This window comes from Danio rerio, chromosome 20, assembly GCF_049306965.1.
Source record: "Danio rerio strain Tuebingen ecotype United States chromosome 20, GRCz12tu, whole genome shotgun sequence".
NCBI lineage: Eukaryota > Metazoa > Chordata > Actinopteri > Cypriniformes > Danionidae > Danio > Danio rerio.
Window position 1 is genome coordinate 55565001 of NC_133195.1, and position 19458 is coordinate 55584458.

Consider the following 19458-nt stretch of genomic DNA (forward strand, 5'->3'; position numbering starts at 1 on the left):
ATGGATAAACTGACAAATTGATGGAAGGATGGACAGACAGACAGATAGATGGATAGACAGACGGACAGATAAATGGATGGAAAAATGGATGGACGGATGGACAGAGATATATGGACGGATAAATGGATGGATGGATGGATGAACTGATGGATGGATGGATGGATGAACTGATGGATGGATGGATTGATGGATGGATGGATGGACAGAGATATATGGACGGATAAATGGATGGATGGATGGATGGATGGATGGATGAACTGATGGATGGATGGATGGATGGATGGATTGATGGATGGATGGACAGAGATATATGGACGGATAAATGGATGGATGGATGGATGGATGGATGAACTGATGGATGGATGAACTGACACACAGATGGATGAATGGATGGACAGACGAATGGATGTATAGATGGACAGATAGATAGATGGATAAACTGACAAATTGATGGAAGGATGGACAGACAGACAGATAGATGGATAGACAGACGGACAGATAAATGGATGGAAAAATGGATGGACGGATGGACAGAGATATATGGACGGATAAATGGATGGATGGATGGATGAACTGATGGATGGATGGATGGATGGATGGATGGATTGATGGATGGATATATGGACAGAGATATATGGACGGATAAATGGATGGATGGATGGATGGATGGATGAACTGATGGATGGATGGATGGATGGATGGATGGATTGATGGATGGATGGACAGAGATATATGGACGGATAAATGGATGGATGGATGGATGGATGGATGAACTGATGGATGGATGGATGGATGGACAGAGAAATGGATGGACTGATGGATAGATGGATGGATAAACAAACGGATGGATGGACAGACAGATGAATGAATGGATAGATAGATAGATAGATAGATAGATAGACAGACAGACAGACAGACAGACAGACAGACAGACAGACAGACAGACAGATAGATAGATAGATAGATAGATAGATAGATAGATAGATAGATAGATAGATAGATAGATAGATAGATAGATAGATAGATAGATAGATAGATAGATGTAAAGGTGAATAGGTGTAAAATTGGATAGACAGATAGACAAAAGAAAGGAAGGATGAACAAATAGTTCGACTGATAGACGGATAGAGACAGATTCATTGATGGATAGATAAATGGATTAATGTATGGATGAACAGACAGACACATAGATACAATGGGTGTACGGATGGATGGATGGACAGACAGACAGGCAGATAGAAAAAGACAGAGAGCTGCATGTGTGTGGAGTGTCTCACCTGTCCGCAGCTGAAGACCTGCGTGCGCAGACTGCTGACCTGAGCAGGTGTGATGCTGCACTGCAGTGTGGAGTTCCCCAGCAGAGAGAAACACTGCAGCTCTACACCTGCTGCTGGAGCCGCTTCATCACACAGACACAACACATCCATCTGCGGATGACCTGACACACACACACACGCACGCAGACAAACACAGACAGAGACAGAAAACAGTTGTCTCCCAAAAAACTCAAGAAATGTGTTGATTTAGCTCATTTATAGAAGAACTTTGAACAAGCATTGTTCAAAGAAAATGATTGTTTGAGTAAAAGATGAACGAGTATTAGCTGGAGATCTCTCAATATTCTCACAGATGATGTGTCCCACTGACCGTCAGCGTCCAGCAGCCTGTAGACAGCCTTGCGTCCGGGCAGAGTGCTTTTCTCTGGATCCTCACTGAGCTTCATCCTGGGACGACCTCTGACCTCCACCAGCTGCAGCGTGAGTGAGTGAGTGAGTGACCACCATATGTTATCCATGCAGGGAATTTTTCACAGTATTTCCTATAATGCTTGTTCTTCTGGAGAAAGTCTTATTTGTTTTATTTCGGCTTGAATAAAAGCATTTTTTAGTTGTTTTAAACTCATTCTAAGATCAATATTATTAGCCCCCTTACGCCTGTTTCACACCGCAAGCGTCAGCGGCGCGTGAGCAGAGCGTGAGCAGCGCGTGTGTTTTCGGCGTCCATGTTAACAGATTAGAGCTTTCATACCGCACGCAGCAGCAGCGCGTCAGAGCGAGGCGTGAGCGTCGCCGAAGCAGCAGTGCAGCGATAGTTTCGGCGCTGGGTCTATTTTTGCCGCTCACGCTCAATTAAAGTGACAGTGCATTGATAATGACCAAAACACATTGAATGACAGTAAAAAGTAGCAGCTTTACCCAATAAATGCGTTAATAATGTCAAATTGTTTATATATAGTCATTCAAATTAACTTCACGAAGGGTCACGAAACACCAAAACACATGTTTTGAGCTGTTGACAGTCGTATATGTGTCCCACACTGCTATAAACACTATTAGGACACCTATATTTCACTAAAAAGTGTAAATTGGTTGTTTTTGCGTTATTTCAAGCAAATTCGTACTTCCGGTTTGAAACGAATTTTTGAAGCTGCGTCACGGTCATGACATAATAGCGTGTATTCCAGCGTGCAGACTGGGCGTCTGTGCCAGAGTGAGTCTTATTACGTCTTACAGTGTGATGCATTAATGCATGAGTAAGGCTTGGTTCAAACCAATCAGCGTGCTCTATTGTGCAACTTCATTAATATTCATTACTGTCACAGTGTTTAGACGACAGAGACGCCACGTTGTGTTGGCAAAACAAGCGTGAAGTGTTGCTTTTATAGTTTGCTGCAGTTAAGTTTTGTTTTCTTTTTCTCTCTGTGAGTGCTCAGCTGGAGTCACGTGTGGATTAACAGTGTACGCGACGCTCGACAACAATAACTTACGTGTCTAAGGAGGATTATTGTTTACCTGAGAGCTGTTCTCATCTGCAAACGCTGAGATCCGGATTTGCTTGTAGTATTCTCTTCATAAAGACGCGGCTCTAGTTGCTGGTGATTGTCCTGTCTCTACAGATTTGGTAAGTGAGCGACCAGTGCTCTTTGTTTAATCAGTTTGTTCGTATCTAACAAACTATTGCACAGAGTGTAAACACGTTAGCACCACAACCAAACTTTAACCACGTGTAGGATTTTTACCGCATTTAGTGACCGGAATAACACGCGCGGCTTTCTGACACTACCTGCCGTGTGCATCTAAGTTTCCGGGAAATGCGGCGGGTTTTTATTTCTCTCATTCGCCGTGCGGTATCAAACATTGCATGAAAAATACACGCTTAGAGCAGATCCCCGAATCAAATATCTCGTTTGTCGCGAGGGGCATGAATGAATTCCCTGAATGAAAGAGCCAAACTGCAGTTAAAGTCCACCATTTAATCATTTGGCAAATAATTTGACTACAGATGTCCATGTAGGTTAAACACCATCACTTTCTCATGTATGTGTGTGTAGACACTCCCACACCCTCCCACTTTTCTTCCTCCGACACTCCCCCCTAAACAGAGCTGGACACGCCCACTTTTCTGACTTTTTCCAAAGTAGAGGTGTGAAAACACCCTGCTGAAACAAAGGGGTTTCATGGCCCTTTAAAACGATTAAAATCAGCAACAAACATTTATTTAGGCCCGAACTACAAAACCAAATGTAAAACAATTTTAGTATCAGTTTTGCACACTAGTGTTGTAGGAGAGGGGAAATAGAATATTTACGGGATTTGTAGTCCATAGCGAAGTGTATTGTGGGTAGTGTAGTTCGACACGCATGCTGGATGATGTGAGCTCGCTGTGTGCAGCTGAGCAGAGGAAGAAAGTTTTAATCGGCTTTGTTTTATGTTCACTCGAGTTATTCCTACCGGGAGCTGTTTGCACTGTGAATCTGACAACACGAAAATAAGTAAAAGAATGGCATGCATTGGTTACTTTCGTCCGTCTCATCATCTGCACGAGCAGGAATTAACGAGCTGTTATTCTGCTGCTGGACATCACTGAAGCGGAGAAAGTAACACTAGTTTGATCATGTATAAATATCATTATAACTATATTGTATAAATATGATTATAACTAGGTCTACAGCAACCTGATAATCAAAAAACAAATGACATGATATCACAGGCGATTGTCTTCTGACTGTAGACACTTCTCATATAAGTTAGATTGAGAAGCATACAGTACTATTTGATCTATAAAATTTGTAAAATAAACATTTGCAGGTTAAAGAAACAGCATAGGAGGGGCCTTGGTGCAGATGAAAAGTTTAAAAAGTGTATTTGTATATAGAGAGACATGGGTAACTAGATAGAATAGACAGAGATAGGTTGATCTCTGCAGCAGCTGCCGAAGAGCTGCGCGCTGCAGACGCAGCTGGTGTGAAAGGCAAACGCCTGCGTGCTGCTACTGCTCGACATGCGCGCTGCGCACGCTCTGCTCACGCGCCGCTGACGCTTGCGGTGTGAAACAGGCGTTAAGCAATATTAGTTTTGAACTGTCTACAGAAAAAAACACTGTTAAGCTGAATTTATACTTTTGCCTGGCGCCACGTCACGCAACTCCACTGACTGCACGCACACCTCACAAAACAGACGAGGCTGTTATCCTTCAGTATTTTAAACTAATTATTTTTATAAATTATTTTAATGATTATAAAGATTTTTATAACCATTCGAGATTTTTTTTTTATTAAACTTTGATGCATCACCTGATTTTGTTGTATTTCTAGGACAGTTTTACCTATTAAAGTTTATTAAAATATTAATGAAAATATTTTATGATTTAATATGAATATTATGGTTGTTCTGAGTGTGCCAGTTTAGGTTCAGTTCAACACACAGTTCAGATGTTTTTATTATAATGTGTTCATAATGTTGTGGGCGTGTACACAGTTTGCTGTTTTAGGGGCGTGTTGCTCCACATGAAAATCAGTTTCGGCTTCCTGTCCAGCGTAACAAGGGGGCGGAGCCAAAAGCTCCCACGCACTGTTTACAACAGACAGGCTGACAGACAGAGAGAGAGAAGCTAAGCTAAGCTAGGATCAGCATTTAGTCGTGCATGTACGACTCGGACACAGACCAAGCAGAGAGTACAAAATCATTTGTGTCTTTGTATAGTCTCGTTGTACAAGTGCCGAGCTTTTACACTGAGACTGATAACCACACACACGGAATTAACTTTGACTGAGGCACCGAATGCGCCGCGACACGGCACACTAGACACTCTCATGCTGCGTTCACACCAGACACGGAACGCGCGTCAAGCGCGAGTGATTTACATGTTAAGTCAATGCAAACGCGCGAGTACACATCCTGTGGCGCGGCGCGAATGCCGCAAATTGCGCGAATGGCGCGTGGCGAATTGAGCGTTTTGCACGTTCTCTCGATTTCGAAAATCTGAAGTTCAGCGTACATTCACGCCGAGTTAACCAATCAGAAGCTTGCTCTTGTGGGGGCGTGATTGTGACGTAGAACCTGTTGTCGGTGTTCCGAGGGAAATCCTCCAGCCTTCACCGACAACCCCGCAACTCGGCTTGGCTCAGTCAGAAGCACCGCTGAAAGCCTCCGTTATCCAGGTTCAGTTTCTGGAGGAGTTTATGGGCTCACAGAGCTGGATGCACCTCTGAAAGAATGTAGTGGACTCAGACACGACCCTAAACGTATCGACGCTGTTGATCATCCTTCATAAAGCACATAAACACTGTTATTTTCTCCATAAAATCCATGTTAGCCATTTAGCTATGAAGCTAGAGTCACCGGGCAGACAGAAGCCCTGCCCATCACGCGAATCCGCATCTGTTCTGAAGTGAATTTGACACGCGAATGAAGCGGGGTTTGACGCGCGGATGAAGCGAGTAAACTCAAATGTTCATGCGGCTATTTACACGCGAATAGCGCGATTTATCCGCGCGTTCCGCGTCTGGTGTGAACACAGCATCAGTGGTGCGGCAGAAACATGAAGTGTCCCGAATCGTCACACCACGCATTCTAAAACTCTAAACACAGGCCTCCACCAGGGCAAGCACAACGGCGCTGAGCCGCCAACCCGAAGCTCCGCCGCGTGCACCCCGACAGAAACCCACGCACAGAACTCCGAAATGTACGGCGCCACGCAAAAGGTACAAGCAATAATTCTGATTAGAGCGATAATGTGGAGAATATTGATCTTGTGTTGAGCCCAATGAGCCTTACATCAAAAAATAGAGCAAGGGTGTTCCTTTAGTGACATCGCTTTAACTTACACGATGAAAATAGAGGACGTTCAACAAGAAACTGAGGATATGATCGTGACGCGAGGCTGTCAATGAATATTGGTGGGCGGGGGGGAACGCTCTCCTACGTAAAGTTGTGGTCGGTCTGAAAACCGATTCAATTGGTTCACCGTTTATATGTTGTTAAATTGAAAAAAAAAAGGACTGTGTGTGTTTATATCACCCCAATATGACAGTATATACACTATACTTACACACATGTCTGTCCAAACAGCTTAAAAAAGTTGATTTTCCACCATAGGTGCCCTTTAAGTACCTGTGCTATTTGACAATATAAAAGCAGTTCAAGTCCTCGTGTATGAGATTTAAGGTTTGGGACTCTGCTGAAGTCTGTTCTGAAATGAAAGTGTCAGACTTGACGTCATTCGCTATGTTTTTAATGACGCGCGACTCGCACTGACAGGTGAAAATCTGATCTACGTGCTTACACTGCAGACACGAGAACACAGATCCGATTCATATCGGAGAAATTTCCACATATGAACAAGGCCTGAATCTGATTTGAGTAAATCGGAATCCATGTGATTTGTTCCTGCTTACACGTACATGGGCCATATCCCATCTGTGCCACATGACTGGAGAAGAAAATCAGAATTGAGTCACTTGAACAGCGCAGTGTAAATGCAGCCTTTACCAGTGGAAACGGCTGTAAAAGTGTACCAAACCATATTACAAATGATTAGAAATGAGTTATTAAAACTATTATGAAATGTGTTAAACAGCACTTGGGGGAAAATAATTTCACAGGTTTATATGCTGATATAAATAAAAAATAAATCCTATTTTTTGCTATTTCTGTGCAGAATATTGTAAAAACAAACATTTTTATAAAGGAAATAAAAAATAATTAACGTTTATTTATTGTTTATGATGCAAATCCAATAAGATCCACTTATTTGGTAAACAAAGCAAATTTCTCAAACAATATCTCCACTAAAAATATTACATTACTAACTGTATTGTAAATAAATCATATGAACATGTTCATATTAGTCAATAATACTACTGAAATTAATTTCAAAACTAAATAAATGTACACACATTTACACAAGTAAATAAATAGACTCAATGATGGGCTGAAACATCTGTGTAAATCTGCGCGCACAGATTCTGTGTGGGCCTACTTATTAATAAAATCATTTATATTCTTGTCGGCTTAGTCCCTTTATTAATCCGGGGTCGCCACAGCGGAATGAACCGCCAACTTATCCAGCAAGTTTTTACGCAGAGGAGATGCCCTTTCAGCCGCAACCCATCTCTGGGAAACATACACACACACACTCATACACTACGGACAATTTGGCCTACCCAATTCACCTGTACCGCATGTCTTTGGACTGTGGGGGTACCAGAGTACCCAGAGGAAACCCACGCAAAGGCAGGGAGAACATACAAACTCCACACAGAAACGCCAACTGAGCCAAGGATGGACCCAGCGACCTTCTAGCTGTGAGGCGAACGTGCTACCCACTCCGCCACTGCATCGCCCTTAATAAAATCAATACAGCTGTATATATTACCTTATAAACGCAGCCCAGAGAAGGCTGACGGGTGCAGGTGACCAGATGAGTGCCCACACCGACCACATCGATCTCGTTATCCTGAAAAACACACACATACACACAGGTCAAACACACTGTCCTCCTGCGGTTACTGGTGATTTGAGCTGATCTTACTTTCTTGTTGAGTTCAGACAGACTCTGTTCTGAAATACTGTTAGTGCCGACGATGATGAGAGACTCGAACTGAGGAACCGAGAAACTGCAGAGAAGCACAGAACAAATGCGTCTGTTCAGATTAGAGCAGGGGTCACCAAACTTGTTCCTGGAGGTCCAGTGTCCTGCAGAATTTAGCTCCAACCCTAATCAAACACACCTGAACAAGCCAATCAAGGTCTTACTAGGTATACTTGAAACACCCAGGCAGGTGTGTTGAGGCAAGTTGGAGCTAAACCCTGCAGGGACACCGGCCCTCCAGGACCGAGATTGGTGACCCCTGGATTAGAGTGATTAAACACAGAAGATAAAGACTTTGGGTTGAAATTTTTGCTCTGTTTTTGTCATTTTTAGGCAAGGCAAGTTTTTTATACAGCACATTTCATGCACAATGGTACAATTTAAGTTGCTAATAATTAAGTTAGTTAAGTTAAATAAAAATATCTTTATGAAAATAGTTTTTACATATATTTTAAACAAATAAACAAATATTTTCATTCATTTATTCATTTTCTTTTTGGCTTAGTCCCTTTATTATTCTGGCATCGCCACAGCAGAATGAACCGCCAACTTATCCAGCATATGTTTTACACAGCGAATGCCCTCCCAGCTGCAACCCAACACTGGGAAACATCCATACACACTTATTCACACACATTCTCTACGAGCAATTTAGCTTAATTCCCCTATAGCGCATGTGTTTGGACTGTGGGAGAAACCGGAGCACCTGGAGGAAACTCACACCAACATGGGGAGAACATGCAAACTCCACACAGAAAGGTAACTGACCCAGCCGGGGCTCAAACCAGCAACCTTCTTGCAGTAAGGTGAATGTGCTACCCACTGTGCCACTGTGAAGCCCAAATATATTCATAACAAATATTTGCTCACTTCTCGAGTGTCTTGGACTTGTGATTTTGTTGTTTATCTTTATGAATCTCTTATATGAAGAGCACTACACATTAATTACCCCTGAAGCTCTTTATGTTTGATTTTGATAATTCAAAGTGTTTTACAATAACCAACTCAGGCTCATTCTGGAAATGTTGCCCCGCGGACATTTCAAGAGACTGCGAAATACGTCCCGGGAGGTACGTATTTGTGCAGTTTTTGTTTTCGCGAATCCGCGAGAGGCCACTGTGCACGTTCTCTTGCGTCTTGAACGCCTCTTGCAAGCGCACGCCCTTCCAACCCGCACTGTTCTCGCATAAAAAGCCACCGGAGGCCGCTGTCGAGCGACCGTCTGTCTGTCTGACTGACTGAACGATTGACTGGGCGGCCGGCCCAAGCGACGATTTACAAAAGCCGTGCAGAAAAGAAAAGCCCTCGTCCGATTTTGACCGCGTTTTCGGATTTCACCTCATTCTTGCCATGTTATGAACTTGTTCGCTTTATTTTTTGGATTCAGTCTTACCTGATTTCTAGAACTCCTCTTTCCCGGGATCCAACCAGGTCGTCGCCGTGGCTGGCTCCTCCTCCTAGCATCCGCTTCACCGACGTAACACGACGAGCTAACCGGACAAACTAGTTGCGACGGGAAAGCCCTCCACATGGAGGTAAGCCGTCAGCCGGCGAGTGCGAAGAGGAGCGGCGTCACACCGCCCCATAGCGTTCGCTTGAAAAAACGAAATGCAGCCATACATACCTCCAGCCACGTAAAATCGCGGTCTCCAGAAACGTCCGCGGGACTACGCTTTCAGAATGAGCTTGGGTTGACAATAACAGGAGAACCATAAAATAATCACACAAAGTACCATTAAAAACAGCAAAGAATTTAAATGATTAAAAACAGATCACAAATCTATAAAAACACATTTAAAAATAATTGCAAATACTCTTTTTTTTAAATTCAAATTTAAATTTTATTATATATTTATTCATTCATTTTCATTCAACTTAGTCCCTTAGTTATCAGGGATCACTACAGCGGAATGAACCGCCAACTATTCCAGCGAGTTTTACACAGCGGATGCCCTTTCAGCTGCAACCCAGTACTGAGAAACACCCATACACACTCACATTCACACACACACTCATCCACTACGGCCAATTTAGTTAATCAATCCCCCTATAGCGCATGTGTTTAGACCGTGGGGGAAACCGGATCACCCGGAGGAAACCCAGCCGGGACACGAACCAGCGACCTTCCTGTTGTGAGGCCACAGTTCTAACCGCTGAGCCACAGTGCCGCCTTTTATTTATATATATATATATATATAGTCCTGTGAGAAATGAGATGCTTCGTTCTTCCTGATGGTCACATGAACGTCACACGTTTTTAATGGAAAATTATTTAAACATTACAGCATTTATACAACGATTTATAGTTTTTCCTCCTTTCAAAATATATACTATGCATAAAGTATAAAAATATAGGTTGACGATACAAATAAAACAGATTTTAATATGAGTTTCAGCAAATAAACACCCTTAATGTGTTTATGCCTTTATTAAAATGTTCATGGTGATGTTTATATTCACTGTTTCATACAGGGAAACTCCTGAGGTAAATAAGTTAAGTCTCTGAACTTTAATAATAAATCTAAATAAAATGCTGCGCTTCCCACAACCAGCCGGAATGACTTCTGGGACTTCCAGAGTGAGTTCGGTGCTCAAGTCTGCATCAGTGCGTCCTCGATATCAAGAACACATCCGGGAAGTTTTACACGTCTGTTCTTGCGGTCGGGCGAGGCAGTGGCGCAGTAGGTAGTGCTGTCGCCTCACAGCAAGAAGGTCGTCGGGTCGAACCTCGGCACAGTTGCCGTTTCTGTGTGGAGTTTGCATGTTCTCCCTGCATTCGCGTGGGTTTCCTCCGGGTGCTCCGGTTTCCCCACAGTCCAAACACATGTGGTACAGGTGAATTGGGTAGGCTAAATTGTCTGTAGTGTTTGAGTGTGCGTGTGAATGTGTGTGAATGTTTCCCAGAGATGGGTTGCAGCTGGAAGGGCATCCGCTGCGTAAAAACTTGCTGGATAAGTTGGCGGTTCATTCCGCTGTGGCGACCCCGGATTAATAAAGAGACTAAGCCGACAAGAAAATGAATGAATGAATGATGTTCTTGCGGTCTTGAATTCTGAAACTGAACTTTGGTAGTTGATGATGACATTACACGAAAACACGAGGATGCAAGATCGCTGAAGTACGTATAATGAGAAACAGCCATTTATATATAGATAAACAAAATATTGCCTTGGCTAGATTAGATTTAAGTGCTAGAACAAATAAAACTGAAATATCACTTAACTAAAATGCATCAATCTAGTTAAGAATAACAAAAGCACATAATTTATATATAATTTAATAAAATAAAATAAAAAAATTATTTTTAATAATACAACAAAATTAAAAGTCAACATCTAAAAACAAAAGATAATTTAAAATATGAATGAATACAATAACAGTACATAAATAACACTGAGTCACGGTAAAATGATGATGTGTATAATAATAAGTATGAAGTGCGAGTCTCACTGTTTGCTGCATTCTCTGAAGACGCGCCGCACATCCAGCGACTGCCTGCAGAGGTCACCACTGTCCAGACGAACACCCAGAGGACGATACTGAAGCTCAAACAGAGCCAGAGCCACAGCACAGAAACACAGCAAGCCACTGCTGCAACACATTATGCAGTCGTGTACATATACAGCACTCAAAATGTACACAGGTACGCATTTTTAAAATAACAAAGTAAATAAAACTACTGTTACACTAATTTGAGTGGTCTCACCAGCGCACACTGTAGCTGTCGATCACTGGCAGGAAGTTTTGAGGATAAGCGATGGCGTAGGACAGGAATGCCGCCAGTTCTCCCTCCCGAATGAGGCTGGTTTTGGAGCCCAGAAGCTGACAGACTCGACCCAGCAAACCTTTCACCAGACAGATGAAGTCGATAGAGTCTCCGCCGCCGCAGGGCTTCAGTGTCTGACAAATAAACACACACATGCTTCAGAAAGAAAGCTGCTTTCATTCAGAACGAACACTTTAGCTGCGTCCCAATGCACATACTGTATCCATCCTAAATAGTATTTGAAAATAGAATTAGTTTCCCAAATCATTCAGCTTTCAGAATTTCAGCTTTACATCACAGAAATAAATCTGAAAATATATTCACCAAGTCATTTTACAGCACATATTAGACTAGATATTGTTCAAGACACTAGTATCTAGCTTAAAGTGACACTTAAAGGCTTCACTAGGGTAATTAGGGTAACGTTAGGGTAATTAGGCAAGTCATTGTATAACAGTAGTTTGTTCTGGAGACAATCCAAAACTAATATTGCTGAAGGGGGCTAAAAATATAGGTTGTTTTCACATGACATAATTGATAATGTGTGAAATTCAGATGGAGGGCAGGAAGTGGATCTCTGTCTTGTTTTGCAATACTAGGGGGTATTCCAGAAACCTGGGTTAACTTACCATCTGCTAAACCCTGAACTCTCGGTTGATTTACCCAAAACCTGCTTACCACGAGTATGTCAGTTCCAAAACAGCTGATAGAGTTAGTTAAATCAACCTCCTGAAGATAACCGTAGGTTAATGCGCGTGCACGGCGCTGACTTGAAGGCATTTTCAGTAGATCGCCGAATTCACGAATCACCATAGAAAGTCACGATGAGAAAAAAGGGCAACGCACTTTACAGAGGCGACGTTGGAGGTTTTAATCACAGAGATTACACATCTGCATCATTGAAGGAAATGAATATAAGATAAGAAATAGATAAGAAAAGAAAAAATAAATATTAATAAAATTCGTTAGTTCATTAAATTACAGATGGCACTGTGGCCTTTGAAATACGGTATAAATTACAAAAATATGGACTTTGCTCGGTGTCTCCAATTCAGTTTTTGACTTCCTGCCCTCCATGTCATCAGAACCACATGATTGAAAACTTAAAAGGCTTTAAAACTATTTAAAAACTGCTTTTTTCTAGCTGAAATAAAACAAATAAGACTTTCTCCAGAAAAAAAAAAAAATTATAGGAAATACTGTGAAAAATTCCTTGATCTGTTAAACATCATTTGGGAAAATTTTTTTTTTTTTTAAATCACAGAAGGCTGAATAATTTTTCAGCTGTATATATGTAAACAAATATGATACATATTGATCACAAACAGAACATACCATTGAAATACAGCACTAAATCCAAAATAAAATATCTACCTGTGGCCACACCTCCTCCAGAGAAGAAAAGGAAGTGATATAAGAGTGTGCCATGGTTCCCGCCACAGGAATGCCATACAGACGGCCAGCCAGAGCATTACTGGTCAGATCAAAACCTGCACAGACACACAAACAAGTGAAGCAGATCAGACTGTTGAACAACCAAAAGAGCAACACAAATACAGCCGTAAACTAAATTATTCGCCATCCGGTGAAATGTTTATTATTTTCTATAATGTATTTCCCTTGTAAAAAAAGTCTTATTTTAATATAATTTATAACTTATATAACTTATATAAATATAGATTATAACTTTGCCCACAGAACAAACCGCAGTTGTCCCTTATTTAGGGACCAAAAAAAGCTACGTTAACCCTCCTGTTGCACTACAATCCTGTGTTTATGGTGAATACACGCCCTCTAGTAGTGATAATGACAAACTGTGCCTTTAAGAATCCCCCTATCCTCATTTAATAAATCAAAAAAGCTACCTTAATTCTCCTGTTATTCTAGAATCCTGAGATCATTGTGAATATGCGCCCTCTAGTGGAAAATGTTACATACTATGCCCATAAGTATCCCCTTATTTTTATTTAAGGGATCAAAAACAGCTACCTTAACCCTCCTGTTGTCCTAAAATCCTTTGTTTATTGTGAATACACGCCCTCTAGTGGAGAAAATGACATTCTGTGCTTTAGTATCCCCCATCCTTATTTAGGAACTCAAAAATGGCTACCTTAACACTCCCGTTGTCCTAGAATGCTTTATTTATGGTGAATATGCGCCCTCTAGTGGTGAAAATGACACTGTGCCTTATGGCATTCCCTTATCCTTATTTAAGGAAACAAAGAGCTACTTTAATCCTCCAATTGTCCTAGAATAATTTGTTTATTGTGAATACACACCCTCTAGTGGAGAAAATTACAAACTGTGCATTAAAGAATCCCCCTATACTTATTTAAATAACCAAAAAAGCTACCTTAATCCTCCTGTTGTCCTAAAATCCCTTGTTTATTGTGAATATGCACCCTCTAGTGGAGAAAATGACATTCTGTGCTTTAGTATCCCCCATCCTTATTTAAGAAATCAAAAACGGCTACCTTAACACCCTCGTTGACCTAGAATGCTTTGTTTATGGTGATTACGCGCCCTCTAGGGATGAAAATGACATAATGTGCCTTTAAGTATCCCCCTATCTTTAATTAAGGAACCAAAAAAGCTACCGTAACCCTCCCGTTGTCCTAGAATGATTTGTTTATTGTGAATACATGCCCTCTAGTGGTGAAAATGAAACTGCTTTTAAGCATCCCCCTATCCTTATTGAAGGAACCAAAAAGCTACTTTAATCCTCCCGTTATCCTAGAATCCTTTGTTTATTGTGAATACATGCCCTCTAGTGGAGAAAATTACAAACTGTGCATTTAAGTATCCCCCTATCCTTTTTTAAGGGATCAAGAAAGCAACCTTAACCCTTGTGCTGTCCTAGAATCCTTTTTTTATTGTGAATATTCGCCCTCTAAAGGCCATAAATACAAACTGTGCCTTTAAGTATTTCCCTATCCTTATTTAAGGAACCAAAAAAGCTATCTTAATTCTCCTGTTGTCCTAGAATCCTGAGATTATTGTGAATATGCGCCCTCTAGTGGAAAAAGTTACATACCACGCCTATAAGTATCCCCTCATTCTTATTTAAGGGATCAAAAACAGCTACCTTAACCCTCCTGTTGTCCTAAAATCCTTTGTTTATTGTGAATACACGCCCTCTAGTGGAGAAAATGACATTCTGTGCTTTAGTATTCCCCATCCTTATTTAAGAAATCAAAAGCGGCTACGTTAACACTCCCGTTGACTTAGAATGCTTTGTTTATGGTGAATACACGCCCTCTAGGGGTGAAAATGACATACTGTGCCTTTAAGTATCCCCCAATCTTTAATTAGGAAATCAAAAAGTTACTTTAATCCTCCCGTTGTCCTAGAATCCTTTGTTTATGGTGAATATGCGCGCTCTAGTGGAAAACTTACAAACTGTGCCTCTAAGTATCCCCCTATCCTTAATTAAGCGATCAAAAAAAGCTACCTTAACCCTTGTTCTGTCCTAGAATCCTTTTTTATTGTGAATATTCGCCCTCTATTGGCCATAAATACATACCTTTCCTTAAAGTATTTCCCTATCCTTATTTAAGGAATCAAAAAAAGCTACCTTAAATCTCCTGTTGTCCTACAATCCTGTGATTATTGTGAAAATGCACCCTTTAGTGGAAAAAGTTACATACTATGCCTATAAGTATGCCCACATTCTTATTTAAGGGACCAAAAAAGGCTACCTTAACCCTCCTGTTGTCCTAAAATCCTTTGTTTATTGTGAATATGTGCCATCTAGTGGTGAAAATGACACTGTGCCTTTAAGCATCCCCCTATCCTTATTGAAGGAACCAAAAAGCTACCTGTTGTCCTAAAATCCTTTGTTTATTGTGAATACGCGCCCTCTAGTGGAGAAAATGGCATTCTGTGCTTTAGTATCCCCCATCCTTATTTAAGAAATCAAAAAGGGCTACCTTAACACCCTTGTTGAACTAGAATGCTTTGTTTATTGTGAATACACGCCCTCTAGTGGAGAAAATGACAAACTGTGCCTGTCTCTCACCGCCGATGTATGTGTATCTGGAGGCAGTGAGGCCTCCGTCTGGACCCTGAGCTCTTCTCAAACCCATCTCCATTAATCTGCGTCTCGGACCTGCAGCCAAACGGAAACGAGCAGCATTGCTACACACCAGACTGAGAGGAGAGAGAGTTTATTTGTTAAACATTCACTTACATTTAAATCTAAAGTACTTATCAGGAAAAACACGCTGCTTTTTTCAAGTTATAAAAGCAGCTACACTGTAAAGAAAAATGCTGGGTTCCACACAATCAATTTGTGTCAAGACAACATGAAGGAATCAAGTTAATTTATTAGCTTTTTTGGTAACACTTTAGAATAATGGTTCATTTACTAACATCAACTAAGTATCAATAGTCTTGTGCAGCATTTATTAATCATAACTCCGCATTAACTAATGCATTATTAAAATACAAAGTTGTGACCATTAGTTAATGCACTGCGAGTTAACGTTAGTTAACTTAAATAACATTAACATTTACAAAGATGAATAAACAGGGTAACAAATGTATTACTAATAGTTTGTTCATGTTAGTAAATATATTATCAGCATTACCTACTGCACCATTATATTAAAGTGATTCCAACAACATTATTAATGCAGGAGTGTCAAACGTACGTCCTGCCGGCCGGATCATGTCCGCAAACTAGTTTAATGCGCCCCGCGAGATGATTCTGTGAGCTGCAATTTTTCAAGAAAATATACTGCTGTTCCAATTGTGTCCACTGGATGACGCAATAGCAAACCGTTAATCCGATCCAGAAGCCTGAATCAGCGTCAGTTTGGCAGCCATCTCAGAGAGAAAGACCTCATCTATACCCTGTCATACCACACCAGTGCTTCTGAATCCTACAGAGTTATAGTTAGACAATAAAACACAACTGCAATATTTACTAGGGGGAAGAAATGAGTCCTTCTAGCGGCCCAACGCACATACGCACGCACACACACACACACACACACAGATGATTGTAAATGAATCATTGTAAGTATACTGATTATTATTAGTTTTTATTAGTGTTTTATTCTAAATGTTGATTGTTAAATGTACAGTTTATTCTGATCTACTTTTGTATTGATTTGTCTGAATAATATGATATGTTGATTAACAATATAATATATTGAATATTAATGTAATATATATTGAATAATGATGTATTGTTGATATTTTATTTAATATTTATATATAAATATAATCTTTTTTTTCATTTTTTTACTACTATTTAATGTGTATACTGTTTATTTATTATATATGTATGTTATTTTTTATGTAAATTTATAACTGCTTTGGCAATACATTTGTAACACTTGTCATGCCAATAAAGCAATTATAGAATTGAACTGAGAGAGAGAGAGAGAGAGAGAGAGAGAGAGAGAGAGAGAGAGAGGGAGAACAGAGCATCCTTTACCTGTCAGTGGGTGCACATGGCTCCTAAATAGCATTACAGTAAGAGAAATAGTGGATTTCTGTTATTTCAACTGGCTTTTTAAAATATCTTTAACCCATCGAAAAGAAAATGTGTATAACAGTATCATAATACATAAAAATCAAGTTAAAATCACATTATTTTTTGTTTGCCGCATGTAGTTAACCATTTATGTGCTGTGGGAAAAGAGTGTTTTTCAATCCGGCTACCACCCCAAGTATATTTCAACCAGTGTGAAGCCCTGGGGTCTGTTCTTCGTACGTGGATTACTCAGTCAGCTGGATTTGGTTGACGATTTGACATGATCCAGGATCGTTTCGTTCTTCAAAACTGATCTGAGAGTTGTTGTCATAGCAACAGTTCTGCTAGCTCAAACCTGGTCGGGAGCAGGTTCATTTCATATAAACAGGATTAGATTATCTTTGCATAGTGTATGAGTGTAGATTAGATTAGATTATCTTTGCTTGAACGGGTCAGTTCAAGCAAAGATAATACTGAAAGTATGTACCAAATTCTGATATTTTCTTACAGCTGGGGTCCGTTCTTCGTATGTGGATTACTCAGTTAGCAGGATTTGGATGTTGACGATTTGATACGATCCAGGATCGTTTCGTTCTTCAAAGCTGATCCGAGAGTTGTTGTCATGGCAACGGTTCTGCTAGGTCAAACCTGATCGGGAGCAGGTTCAATTCATATAAACAGGATTAGATCGGCTCGGCTCAAGCAAAGATAATACAGAAAGTATGTTCCCAATTCTGATATTTTCTTACAGTAGTAGTTATATACACTTGGGAAAATGGTACATTTTTTTTTTTTTACTATATATAAAGTTATCGTCATTAATAAAATAAATTAAGTTATATATATATTAATAAACTTTATGCAATCTGCACCCTCGAAATGAAAGTACAAAGACTGCCACCTGGTGGTGCAAAGAGAAAACTTATTGATATGAACTTTTTAGATCGCTTTAGTACAAATTGTGCATAATAGAAATGCACAATATGTGACTTTTTTTAAAGCAATAATACATTTATGCAGTCTTAAACATGTTTTGACAGTTAATATGCCAGTGATTTGATGCTTCACAAAAGTTGCAGACGCCTTTACCAATATGAAAATGCTTTTGTAAACAACCAGTTATTCTTTACACCGATTAAAAAACGGCTACAAAGAAAATCTTCTCTAAATGTGGAACTAAATACACTGATTTGCATTGAAATACATGATGAATACTCTCGACACATGAAAGTGTAAAGCCTGCAGCTCACAACAAATGTGGAAAGTTATTGAGTGTCATATTTAACAAGCCGTTTACTGCTAATTTGATGTCATTTTGCTCACATGGATAATTGAATATTAATCAGATGATGTCATTACGCTGCTGTGCCGTCAGCCAATCGCTGCATTGCTGATCATGATTTCGAGGATGGATAGATCTGTCCTTCACAACACACGCAGCGATCTCAGATCAGTTTATCCAGACATTTTAATCTGATTCGCAAACTTGTTTGAAGAACCAGAATTTGATGTAATTTTGCTCACATGGATAATTGAATATTAATCAGATGATGTCATTACGCTGCTGTGCCGTCAGCCAATCGCTGCATTGCTGATCATGATTTCGATGATTGATAGATCTGTCCTTCACAACACACGCAGCGATCTCAGATCAGTTTATCCAGACATTTTAATCTGATTCGCAAACTTGTTTGAAGAACCAGAATTTGATGTCATTTTGCTCACATGGATAATTGAATATTAATCAGATGATGTCATTACGCTGCTGTGCTGTCAGCCAATCGTTGCATTGCTGATCATGATTTCGAGGATCGATAGATCTGTCCTTCACAACACACACCGCAATCTCAGATCAGTTCATCCAGACATTTTAATCTGATTCACGAACTTGTTTGAAGAACCAAATTAGCCAGAGATCAGTTATCAAGATTAACAGATCCAGGATCTGCCAAATCGTCTTAGATCATTTAAGCGAGCTACGAAGAACAGACCCCTGCACACTGAGGTGATCTCACGAGGAAATGTAACTATTTTACGTTTTGTCAGTTTAGTGGCTATTTCCAGTTCAGTCGTATGAAAATGTACCATTTGAACAGACTTTACTCCATGTGGCCTCCGAGCTGAAATGAGTTTGACACCCCTGATTTAACGCAATGGGTTTTGTTTTGTTTTCTCAGCTGATATATTCACCTGGCGTAGTTAACCAGACAGAGCAGACTAGTCTCCAGCAGCTGAACTACAGCCAGCGGTCCAGACACCTCCAGCAGAGGGACCTGAACAGATGAAGCAGAGAATCAGGAAATCTGTAAACACCACACTACATCAGATTACAGCGATT

At 40.4% G+C, this 19458-nt stretch overlaps 1 protein-coding gene across 3 annotated transcripts in view; it reads right to left on the reverse strand.

Moving 5' to 3' along the window:
* naprt (nicotinate phosphoribosyltransferase) overlaps nucleotides 1-19458 on the reverse strand; it is a 40904-nt gene that overhangs the window by 3155 nt on the left and 18291 nt on the right. Inside the window, exons 3-11 of one of the 3 annotated variants that reach the window (XM_005170215.5) lie at nucleotides 19311-19393; nucleotides 15657-15787; nucleotides 13013-13128; nucleotides 11579-11772; nucleotides 11323-11460; nucleotides 7813-7897; nucleotides 7657-7737; nucleotides 1648-1750; nucleotides 1278-1438 (exon numbers count right to left, since the gene is read on the reverse strand). In XM_005170215.5, the coding sequence (XP_005170272.1) occupies nucleotides 1278-1438; nucleotides 1648-1750; nucleotides 7657-7737; nucleotides 7813-7897; nucleotides 11323-11460; nucleotides 11579-11772; nucleotides 13013-13128; nucleotides 15657-15787; nucleotides 19311-19393 (1092 nt within the window). Of the gene's footprint in view, nucleotides 1-1277; nucleotides 1439-1647; nucleotides 1751-4556; nucleotides 6138-6194; nucleotides 7738-7812; nucleotides 7898-11322; nucleotides 11464-11578; nucleotides 11773-13012; nucleotides 13129-15656; nucleotides 15788-19310; nucleotides 19394-19458 lie in introns of those variants that run through there. The other 2 variants (NM_200890.2, XR_012395430.1) reach the window with 2 other exon arrangements.